The sequence below is a fragment of the Mesocricetus auratus genome, unplaced genomic scaffold (genome assembly GCF_017639785.1).
Source record: "Mesocricetus auratus isolate SY011 unplaced genomic scaffold, BCM_Maur_2.0 Super-Scaffold_100004, whole genome shotgun sequence".
NCBI lineage: Eukaryota > Metazoa > Chordata > Mammalia > Rodentia > Cricetidae > Mesocricetus > Mesocricetus auratus.
The window spans coordinates 58202722-58215304 of NW_024429189.1; the positions used below are offsets into that span (position 1 = coordinate 58202722).

The 12583-nt window shown below is 46.6% G+C and overlaps 1 protein-coding gene across 1 annotated transcript in view; it reads right to left on the bottom strand.

The window, feature by feature from the left end:
- Positions 1–12583, bottom strand: part of Ptprj (protein tyrosine phosphatase receptor type J) — a 151485-nt gene that overhangs the window by 17197 nt on the left and 121705 nt on the right. The window contains 8 exon segments of the mRNA XM_013121916.3: positions 1602–1689; positions 2667–2791; positions 2909–3119; positions 4766–4897; positions 7236–7526; positions 8881–9162; positions 9846–10103; positions 11866–12120. Coding sequence (XP_012977370.2) covers positions 1602–1689; positions 2667–2791; positions 2909–3119; positions 4766–4897; positions 7236–7526; positions 8881–9162; positions 9846–10103; positions 11866–12120 — 1642 coding nt within the window.

Below are 12583 nucleotides of genomic sequence, written 5' to 3' on the forward strand. Positions count from 1 at the left end.
AGAGAGAGAGAGAGAGAGAGAGAGAGAGATGTGTGTGTGTGTGTGTGTGTACAGTGTATGTGTCTGTGTACACATTGTGTGTGTGTGTGTGTGTATGTGTGTACACATTCCCTTACTGTAAAAGTCACGGTGGGAATTGATGCAGAGAGGGAGAAGCCCTGAAGCAGAGTCAGCTCCAATACTACCACTGTGAGCACCTGTACTGTTGGCTCAGCTCCGCCTGGTGCAGAAACTGCAATTGGGCAGCGTGTACCAAAATGGGGGGGTGCGGGGAGTATGCCTACTGACCCAGTAAGGATCCTGTTTGGAATTTAGCCTAGGGAAATAATCATGAGCATGCCCAAAGGTTAGGTACAAGGACATGCAACTGTAGCCAAAAGTCATTTAAATAGCCAGTAGAATGAACGATGGTAAATACCCGGCAGTTACTTAAAATGATGCTGAAATGAAGCCCTCCATCGGGTCTTATGTGACCAAAGCAGGGGAGACATTAATGTGTCTAACAACTCTACTGGGTGAGCATCATGTTCACATGAAAATGCTAAGAGCAGATTTGCTGTAATTATGGGTTACCGAATTTCTTTGCTTTCCTTGTGGTTTTTTTATATATAAAAACCAGGGGTTTGAGTTTCGGGTTTGGGGATTTACTTGTTGTTTTGAGACAGGTCCCACTGTGTGGCTCTATCTCTTGCCACCAGCTTCCTACTGAGACGTGACTGCCTGTGCCCTACTGACTTGACTACTGACATTCCAGCTTTTACACTCGGTTCTGATTCATTTTTTAGTAAAGTGTGAAAGATTTAATTGACATGAAGAGAAGCAACCGTATCTGGTTAGGAGAAAGGTAAAACAACTACTGTGGCACACGTGCCTATAGCTCAGCACACACTAGACAGTGGCATGAGTCACCCTCTGCTACATCTGAAATAGTCTAAGACACATAAGAATCGATCTCAAAAGGGGGGCAGGGAATGTTGAGAAAGCCAAATCCCAGATGGAAATTTCCATCTAGAAGCACCTGGCAGTAAGTGAATTCCAACAAGACACAGGCTTCCCACAGTCAGGTAAGACCAAGTTCAAGTTCCTCTCTCGGTGCTTCCAAGCCTGATGCTGCATCCCCAGAAGGGCTTTTAGACCTGCCTGTTAGAGCCTCGGGAAGGTCGTGAAGCAGAGGGCACCCAAAATGAAACTGCTGCTTTCCACTAATTAACTACGTCACGGGGTGGTGGGAGAAGAAACAACGGATAAAAAGACATGGAGTGAGACATCTGCCACCACGCCTCAGCATCCTGAGTCAAGCACTCACTCCCATACCACAGAGGAGGACGCTAGGGCTAAGCCACTTCCGACGGCTAACAAGGGTGGAACCTAAGTTCGAAGTTGGCCAACTCTAAAATCGTATGGAATTCTTAACACATTTGTAGGACCCGGGCTTGAAGGCAGCATCCTGCACAGCAGGGTAGGTCTGATGTGGTGACTGGGGTGAGACTCAGAATCAAACCACCCACTGGAGTCAGAGAGGAGTAATTCTGGTTCCAATGCCTTCCGATGAAAGGTTTCCTTAAACAGCAGCACGCGGTGACTAGAAAAAGTAGTATCACCTTTTCTTCCTCCAGAAGATGAAGCCTCCCACAGCCATAATTGCTAAGGCACCAAAGATACAGCCGAACACTGCTCCACAGATGACACCTGGGGAAGGCCCAACAAGAGGCATTTCAGTTGGTGTTCACAAAGGGCCGGGTGCTACAACCACCACCAGCCCAGGACCCACACAGGACTCAGGGAGAAAGGGGTGTGGTGCATGCAGCAGAAAAATCGGTATCTTTGGACATAAAACTGCAGCTTTCAAGAGCTGGTTTCTTCACCCTGAGCCCGCCATTAGCAGAATGGTCCTGAGACCATCATGAACCCCTGGCTAGGTCTCGGTTCAGCTGCAAATTTGGTGACCTGAGATCAGTGGATTTTCCCATCACCTATGAGCAGATGCACCTACAATACTACACACAGCATGGAACCCCCTTTTTATGGGCTACTTAAAGGGAGGAGTAGGGACTCCCTGGATTTTGCCTCTGAGTTATCTGTTCTACTTAGTAGCTATGAAAAACAAATGAATAGACCAGTCAGTCACTGTGTCTCCATCCTGGAGGGGGAGGGAAATCCTCACCTTGGGTCCATGAAATGCCCATATTTCTAACTCTGTGATACTGGATAGGAGGGGCTCTTTACAAGGAGTCTGAGGCTAGAATTTCAGGCTTGCATTTAAGCCACTGTGTAACACTGGGCCTCAGAAGCTTTATTTCTACACAGAGATTAGATAAGACAACTTTTGGGACACCTTCTAATGTGAACATTCAAAGACTCCTTAAACTCAGTCACATGTTTGCTGGCACAGGGCCCACACATGACTCTTGGAAAGAAAGCAAAGGACTGAGTAATCTGCATACTAGAAGTGTGACTGGTTTTAGAGAAGAAGTGGGGAGCAGCTCTTTGGAGTCGGGAGCTACGCTGGCCCAAAAGCCAAGAGACATGCCAGCTCCTGAGAGGAGAAAGCCAGGCACCTCCTCCGGTTAGGCGCCTGCCATAGGTGCACGGAGAGCAGGCTCCTGCGGACACGAGGTGGAGAACCCACTGCACTGATGTCAGTCAGGGCTGTTGTTTCCCTCTACCTGGGTCCTGAGGCAAGAACACGGCCTCCGAATATTGACTGAAAGACACATAGCTCTCATTCCCATTGATGAGTCCATCATTGTGAAGGTTATAGGTAATATTGGTGAAGCCAGCGACACACACCCTATGGGGGGCGGGGGAACAAAGGAGAAATTGAGTTAACTGAGGTGTATGTACCGCCTTGTTACTTAGAACCTTAAATTCACAAGGCTCAGCACCCAACTGCAAGAACCCATGTTACCGATAGGAGCCCAGCGGCTCCAGCCTCCCGTTGTAATAGCCAAGGGTGGTGGATTGGTTCCCCACATCAATTTCATATTTCAAGACTTCAGACAAGGCCGGAGAGCGCTCCTTCTCTTCTATTCTTATGAGGTATGTCACATAAGTATCCGAGGCCCCGTTTTTGAAATCCTCATATGTATACTTTAAAACATCTGCAGAAGGTTGGCCAGCTAAGAAGGGAACACAAAGGCAAATCATGAGTGACAGCAGAAAGACGTACATGTCATGAAATAACCCAGTGATGACACAGGTGGTGAGCGATGATGCCAGTGGCCACTGTCTCTCATGCCACCTCATTCCTTCATCTTGAGTTTCCCACAAAGGCTTATGATCCATATTCTCAAGCAAGAAAGACAAAGTGCAGAGAGGTAGCAGAAACCTGCCCAGAGCCACACTGCACGGGCCTTGAAGCTGGGTTCCTAGCCCTGATCACCTGTCTTTCTTGTGTCAGGCTGGTGCTGACTGGCCTGGTCACCATGCTACAGGATCTTTTTCATTCAGCATGGGTCTGAGTTTGAAATTTTTTGAAAACAAGTTCAATGACAAAGGGCTTATGAAAAGAATCAAAATTTTCAAATTCGGAGAGAAAGAGAGAGATCTCCACGTTTTGTTTATGTGTGTTCATCGGGGTTCTGGTACATGTGTGTGAGCTAGTTTGGCTGCATGTGTATCCATATGTGTGTAGGAGCCAGAGGACAACCTCAGCTATCAGTCGTCAGGCACCTTCTACCTTTTTTAAGTCAGAGTTTCTCTCTAGCCTGGAACTTCACCATGCTGGCTAAGCTGACTGGCCTGGGAGCTCGGGGATCCTCCTGCCTTTGCCTCCCCAGCCCCAGGATTACAAGGGCATGTCACAATGAATAGCTCTTTCTGTAATGTAGGTCCCAAGGACTGAACTCAGAGCCTGCACAAGGCAAGTACTTTACCAACTGACCTATCTCCCTAGTCCTGGTTTGGGTAAAACACTCCCATGCAGTGATCAGAGATGCCCTCAAATCATTCCCTTCCATCTGGCATAGAGAAGCTATTCTAATTCCCCTCCCCTTTCACCCAGTAGATGCCCTTCACGGAGTCCCACCAGCAAGGGCAATCATTTCGTGCTTGCTTTGAAGAGCTGGTCATCCTAAGTTGGCCAGTTATAGCCTATGGGCCAAATCTAGCCACCACCTGTGTGTAAACAGCTGTGGGGATGGGCACCCTCATCCCTCATGGATATTCCATACATGTTTCCACACCACCATGAAGGTGCTGGATAGCTGTGACAGAGACTGCATGGTCAGGAAAGCTTAAGCTACTTGCTACCTGATCACTCAGCGCATCAAGCAAACAGCTGCCTCCCTCCCTGTGAGTGCTGAAGCGCAGGCTGCAATGTCGAGAGGCATGTGCTTGTGCCGCTGATGTGCTCAGGTCACAGCATCCTCACAGTGGTGGTCCACTGAGAGTGGTCCCCATAGGCTCATACATCTAAATACTTGGTCTCCAGTTGGTGGAACTGTTTGGGAAGGATTAGGACATGTGGCTTTGTTGGAGGAGGTGTGTCATCAGGGTTGGGCTCTGAGGTTACAAGTGTGAATCCCAGTGTGTCATCGCCCCCACACACACCCACTTCCTAGCTGTGGATCGAGACGCGTGCTCTCAGATGTTCCCGCCACTGTGCCTTCACTCCACCATCAAGGGCTCTAACCCTTTGAAACCATAAGCCTGTTAATTAATCACTTTCTTGTATACGTTGCTTTGGTCATGGTGTTTTATTACAACGATAAAGTAATCAGGATAGTTATGTAACACAAGTTAACCCATGCTGGCCCCTCCTTACCTTCCCCAGTGGTGAGAATGATGGCATAGGCTTTGATAGGTCCATTGCTGGCTTTAAAACCACTGAACTTAACCTTTACTGAATTGTGACTGACAGATGTAATATTAGGGGATCCATCTGGAGAAGGTGGGTCTAAAACAATACAAAACAGAAGAATCACTCAACATTTAAAATAAAAGGAGAAAAACTACCAGGTAGACATTATGCTTGAATGCTCTTTACAAGACATGCCCCTGCCCAGGAATATCTACCCATGTCCAAGAAAACCCACCCCTTGTACAGTAAGCTATATGCAGAGCTCATCCAAATTATATCCCAAAGTAAGAGGCAGGAGGGGAGTAAGTACTGTGCAGAGACCTGGATCCTGCACAAGCCCGGATGGCAATGACTCCACAGATGCCCCCACACTTACCATCAGCTCTCCAGCTCTCAGACAGTCAGAAAGGATATCACACTTCCCACCCCAAGACTGGCAGCAGCACACTATGTAGCTTACCCAAGGCAGCTCCAGAACCCACTCCTTCTCTTTCCTCCCTCCCAATGCTAAACTTAGTCCATCCCGTCACATCCCTGACCCCCAGCACACAGGAAACAAACGCACCAGAGTCTTTCACCCCAACTAAACTTAGCCCACCCCGTCACGTCCCTTACCCCCAGCACACAGGAAACAAACGCACCAGAGTCTTTCACCCCAACTCTTCTTTTCTCCAATATTTCCCAACCCAGAGAAAATGTAACTTGGCATTTGTGTTAAATATATGAGTTTATAAATATTCATCTGCAAAAAGAAGCTACCAGTTGAAAAACATGAGAATTGCTGCATGAAGTGATGTATGGTCCTGTCAGTTCAGCGTATTTTTCCCCTTTCTTTTTGCTTATTTTCATATAGCCTAGGCTGCTTTGAAGTCCCTATGACAGCCAAGGCTGACCTCACACTTTTGAGCTTTCTGCCTTTCCCTTCCGTGTTGGGATTACAGGTATGTGCTGCCACATGCAGTTTACGGAGTGCCAGAGACTGAACTCAAACTTCATGCATGCCAAACAAGTGCTCTACCAACTGAGCTACAGCCCCAACCCAGGGATACCTAGTTCTGACGAGCTTCTATGCTCTCTACCAAGCGCTACACTCAGCCCAAGAGACACAGACTCAGCCTCGGTCTCTGTTCTTCAGCAGTTTATACGAAGATGATACCATGAACAGAGGAGCTACAAAGGGGGAAATGAAGTGGTCACTGTACCCACTATGTTCTACAAAGCCAAAGTGGTGTGCCACGGGGTAGGGTACCATCATGTGCTACACAACTTTAGGGAGCGCCATGCATGCTGTTTTCCCTGAGACTGCACAGTACACAACCTGAGCAGCCAAGGGTGCGGCCTTCAATGTGTGATGTGCAGTACAGCAGTCCCAGAAGGTAATCACAACTGAGACTCTTTGCAAGGCTGATTATCTTTTCTAAAGATCGCATGACTGGTGAATGGGATAAACCAAACTCAAACCACGGTCTACCTATCTATTCTGAGCCTCAACCACTTTTCCAAGTCAGGTCCTTATAATAAGAGGCCCTTTCAGAACAACCACTAGTTCTTTAGAAACTGGGAGAGATAGTCTTATGTCCTGAAGAAGATAAAAGTCAAAAAAAACACAAAGAAAATTATAACACCACCACCCCACTGGCTGAACTAAAACACAAGTTTGGCAAAGACAGGAAAGCAATGGACAGACAAAATAAGTCAATTCTCCCCAAGCAGGGAGGTGGGAGAGAAGGGGAGAACGAAAAGGAATAAATAGGAAGGGTTGAATGAGGAGATCCCTATGTAGTATGTGATCTTTTCTTTCCCCAAAGCAATCCAGGCTCTTGTCAACAGACTCCAGGCAAGTAAGTCCTGACTGAATACACAATAATGTTTCTGCTTTTTAAGTCTTCTTCCGTAAGTATGGTGGTCAGAGTACTATGGCTATAAGGGAAAGAGAGTCCTTATCTTGAAGTGGTCCATGTGGAAGTATTCACAAATACAAGGAAACCATGGTCAAATCAGGTTTCAGAAGCATCCTTCCAACAAGAGCTTAGAAGGAAAGAGGAGATGTAAACGTGCTGAGAGTGCCCAAATGCTGACAAGAGTCTCATCCCGCTGTCCAGAGTTAGCATACATCTGAACAGTTCTGTTAAAAATGCCTTTCTTAAATGTAATAAGGGAACTCCATACTATCAGGGGTGGGGGAGGAATGGAAGGGAAGAAATGAAACATGGTAACAAGCTATTCTGTAAGGCCACAGAACACAGAACCACTCAGGATGTGAAACACATACCTCTCTCACTCTGCAGGTTCAGGCTGGGTTTCTGCAGACTAAGGTAAGCAGTCTGCTGGTAAAAATACTTTAAGGGAATGTAAACACCCTGAAAGGATCCCTGGGCGGCCCTTGCATGCTGCTGGACCGGCTGCTCCGGGGGCAGCCGGCTTCGGGACCCACCTGTGATGCCGGTGGTGCAGGTGCTCTGGGTGGCAGTTGCCATCTTTCCATACGACAAGGTGACAATGCTGATGTTGTATGAGGTAGAAAATGCCAAATTTTGTACTTTTCCCCTGCATTCTGTATCATCCTCTGAAGTGCAGTTCTTCAGGTATGTCATATTGTTCCAAGTGTCATTCCGGACCCATAGCTCAAAGCCTGTATTCATGCCAGGGGGGCAGGGCCACTTCAGAATCAGAACCGGCTCCTTGGGGACCATCTCACAGTAGAGGAAGGACACTGGTGCAGGTTCTGCAAACACGTGCAGGGCAAGGTAAGGCTCACAGGAAGCAGAGGGCCTGGCCCAGCACAAAAAAAAAGACAGCATGGATATGCGCAGGCTGAATGAACTAAGAGATACCGGACCATGTGACCTTGGGTCAGCCACCTTATTCAGTGGGGGTCAGTGCAGACTGTCTGAGGATTAAATGAAACATGAGTGTCAGTCACCAAGCAATATTCTCGGAAGAGCTGGAGAGGAGGCTTAGCAGGTAGAGTGCTTGCTGCTCTTCTAGAGGACCCAAGTTCAGTTCCCAGGTCCCATTCCAACCATCCCAGCCACACATGCTCATGTGGGTTTTTCTCTTACAATGACAACAGAAGCCCCAGCAACACGACTCACAACACAAAGTAAGCAAGTAGACCAAGTGGGATGCAGTCACTAAAACCACAGAGATCTTTAACCACGCCATAGGAAAAACCAGGGGCCAAGCACCGAGCTCTGGTGCCTCCTGCCCCTCAAGGTCTAGCTCCTGCAGATCCACTCCCGCCACTCTGGCGTCGCATAAATGCTCCAGCACCCTGTTCTCTCCAGCCTCGCGGCCTCTGCACTGGCCGCTCCTCTGCTCACAATGCAGGGGTCAAAACCCTGTGGTGTCCATGTGGCTGGCTCTTTACTCCATCAGATCTTGATCAGTCACCTTTCCATGGGGCATCCTCACATGACACCCTAGATAGGAGTACCATTTCCCACTTCCATAGTTTTCTTTTCTTTTCCCTCTTAGCCATTATCATCACCTAACTGATATGATGAAGCTCAAGGGGGAACTCGGCAGATTCCATGGCAGGCAAGGGCGACCGAGGCAGAGGCACAAACATGCCAGGCAGACAGAGCTTGGTTTTATTAGAAGGTGGGGGGAGAGAAGGAGTAAAAAGACAGAGAAAAGATAGAAAAGTCCCGCCTGCCCCCAGGGAAAGAGAGAGCAGAAAGAGAAAGCAGAAAGAGAAAGCAGAAAGAGAACGTAAGTGGGCAGAGGTCTTTCTTTTAAAGGGGGCCTTTACACCTGGGCTGACCAGAGTACTGCCTGAGTGCATTCTGCCAGGTGACAAGGGTAGGCCAGCATAATGCCTGAATCCTTACACTATCCGCTCACTTTTATTTATTATGTTTTATTCACCAGGATAAAAGTTCTAGAAATGGAGGTTTAGCAAGTGTTCAGTAAACACATGCTGAATGAAGCAAGGGCGACAGCATCAATGCGTCGTTAATAAGCTGCTGACTCTCTTCCGGCGCTCCACATCCACAGCTGCCCACAGCAGGCACGGTAACTGACAGGCTTGGGAAGGCATCCCGAGTATCACACAGGGAAGAACAGGGACTACTCACCCATACAGAATGACTTCCAGCCAGGTACCAGTGACTCTGTAACATTCCCAACTTTTGCAAAGATCTCCACGGTGTAACAGGAGCCAGGGATTAAATCAGAGACCATCTGAGAAGTGATTCCAACGTCTGTGATGACCATCTTGGTTACACTGCCGCCATCTCCAGCCTTCGAGATGAGAAGGCGGTAGGTATACTCAGGAGAGGCTTTGTCCTCACTGTTCCACCAGATGGTTGCCACGGTGGTGCTGGTGTTTACTTCAATGTCAGACACATTGCTGGGTCCTTGGTTTAAAATTAAATAAACAAATAAAATGAACCACTTTGAATTACTATGCGATTTACTATATCCAAAACTGGCCTGGCTTTTTTTCAAGAAAAAAGTAATATAATTAATATATACTGTCACAAAAGATGATTACCCAAAAAGACATTCAGAAAATTATACATACCAAATCTAAAAAGAATTTAAAATGTTCAGGTTTCTTTTACTATTTAAGTTTACCATGTACATTTCAATACATTATTTCATAGAGGGGGAAGAGGGAACGCGCACTACAATTTCCAAGCTCCTTCTGGAACCTAACAAGGAAGATGAAGCATGTGATAAGCTGCCACTTCCACCATCTTTCCCATCGAAAGCTAAGGAAGCCTCTCTCTCACTGTCACAGGAAGAGACCCTCATCTGAGGGGACCTTCGGTGCCTCAGGACAACAGCTCTCTAGTCTGTGTTTCTGAGGCGTAAGCAGCAGGCAGCACGACATCCTTGATTCTCAGATGATGGTATTTTCTGCTTCCAGAGAACAGGTCTGTGTTCCCATGGCTCCAGCCACAGTGCCCACAAGAGCTGAAGAGTCTCTGCTAAGACTGGTGCTTTTAAGTTAACCTGAAACCCAGAGGCATAATCCGCCCTTCCTCCATGTGACAGGCGGACAAACGCCCACTGCCCCTTCCCCCACAAGACTCACGTGTGTACTGGGCAATGGAGTTGGCGTCACCCTGGACCTGGTCCACTTCTGGAATGACTGTGACATTATACAAGGTGCCTGGGGTGAGGTCCCTTAGTGTGATGAATTTCTGAGAACTGGTAGTATTGCTGTGGCCATATTCAGACTCTAGAACTACATGGTAGTTATATCCAGGAACACGGTCTGTATTCTCCCATTCCAGCTGCATTTCACTGGAGGAGACACTGACCACAAGGATGTCAATCACAGCGCTGCGATCTAGGCAAGAGAAAAAGGAAGAAAAGTGTCTAGTCATGATTCCAGCTTCATTTCAAAGGGTCTGTCAAAAGAACCAATTCGGTTGTTTAGCCAGGAGTTCAGACACAGTGAATCAAAGGTAAGGGACCCTCCGTGGAAAGGCCAAACTGTGTGCCTGGTACCCATGAAGGCCAGAAGAGGGGGCACTGGATCACCTGACCTGGAGTTACAGGTGGCTGGGAGTGCTAGGGATCAAACCCAGAGATCACTCAGTGTTCTTAACTGCCAGCCATTTCTCCAGGTCCATGCTCCATTTCTTACTCTGAACTGGGATTCTGATGCATTTGACCTGCAGCACTTCATCAAGCTATCCACTGAGTATGGGTACCCTTTTTATACCTATATTGCACCTCAATAACGAGTGTGCTTGAAGGTGAGCATGATGCACCCCTCACATCCCAATAATATCTATAAAGCTGAGGCGGGAGGATTTCAAGTTCAAGGCCAGCTTGATCTCCATAGCAAGACCCTGTCTAAATAAATAAGCTAAGCATTGTTTTGCTTGTTTTTCATCATTCACTCAAAAGACCGTGCATTCTTATGGCCCACCTGGCACACTAAAGAGGAAAGAGCTTTATAAACTACAATATGGCTACATGATGAAACCTTTCTCTAAAAGCAGGAAGATCAGGCTAGCATGGGGAGGATCGCTACACACACACAGCAAAACGTTCACATGAAAATAAAATTCATCGTATAACTATGACGATGTGAACAAAAGGTATGGCTGTGGACACAGACAGGAAAGAAATGCAGTCATATGAGAGCAGTTAAGAGTTACATATGTTCCTTTCCCTCTAGCACAGTAAATAAACCATCTGTCAATGTGCATTTTGGCATCGCTAAGTATATCCTTAGTATTGTATAAACATTACCATTATCACACTCAAAATGTTTTCATCATTTTTCAATGTAAAATCTGTACCTACCTCACACTACCTTTCCCTTCCTACCTACCCCTAGGCCACACACAAATACAAGGCTGATTTTAAATTATCCCATAAAATAAACATTGCCAGACATGTTGGCACATGCCTTTAACATAACACTTGAGAAGCAGAAGCAGGCTGATCTCTGTGATTTCAAAGCCAACCTGGTCTACAAAACCTACCAGTTCTAGGCCAGCCAGAGCTACACAGTGAAACCTTGTTTCAATAAATAAATGAGTAAGTAAGTAGCAACGGCAGGGGGAACTATTCACAATACACAGGTAAGTGAAGAGAAAACAGACTATTAAAAACCACAAATGAACAAAGACAGCAAGGTTTATAAAAGGTAAATATGCATGTTTGCATGTGCCTTAAAATAGTATCAGGGAGATAGTTATCGTAGCATATAACCCTGATCTCAGCATTTGTAAGGTGGAGTTCAAGGCCAACCTCAGTTACACAGTAAGTTAGAGACCACAAAGGAGGTAGGGGGCTGATAAGATGGCTCAATGAGTAAATGCACTTGCCACACAATTCCCAGAGTTCAATTCCCAGAACCCAGGGTAGAAGAGAACCAACTCCCAAAGTTATCCTCTGACCTCCTCATACCACTGTGGCACCTAATTGATAGGTTTACATGTGATTTTTTTCTTCACTTGTATTAATGCTATGCACTGCACACAGTCATGAAATATTTTAAGATTCTTTTTCATACAAAGAAAAATATATTTGGAAAACAAGACATCTATAAACTATGCTGGTTTCCGGTAAGAAGCCAGGGTCAGGATACTTACCAGTTATAGCATCAACTGTTCTGGGTGGCCCTTCAGTCCCATCTGGTCCTCGTGGAAATATTTCAAAGCGGTAGCTGGTTCCAGGCTTTAAATTGTCAACGACAAAGCTCTGATTTCTGGTTATATTGTTTTTAATCTTCTCACCTCCCTCCTTCATGGTAAGAATCCTAAATTCTGAGTCATTGCTTCTCCAAGTCAAACCAATTCCCCTTGTGCTGACATTTGTCACTTGGAAGTCAGAAACTGGACCAGGGGCTGTGGAAGACAGGGAGGAAGGTTAGATGAAGGACCTCCATCTCCAGGCATGGTACAGTAGTAGCACTGCCCACAATACCAGCACTTGGGAACCTAAGACAGGAGCAGCCTGGACTACAAACTGAAACCTTGTCTCAAGAACAAAAGTGCAAAGTCTGTCTCCAGAGGACAGGGTGATAGACCCTCATAAAACACTGACCTGTTCTCCCTTTTGCTTTTCTCCAGAGCACCAACTACAGAAGTCCCTTCAAAAAATGGTTCTTCTGGCTAAAGAAGGATCACTTGGTCACAAGAATGCAGATACCATGCCAGTCACCCACAGACAATGACAGGAGGTAAGGGTTCCCAGGCTCTGAGGACGAGTGTTGGCCATGGCTAACTGCTTTATATTCAACATGCTATTCTCAAAGGTCTAATCTCACCTTTAGCATTTCCCTGCTAAGATGCCTGCCCACATTACTTC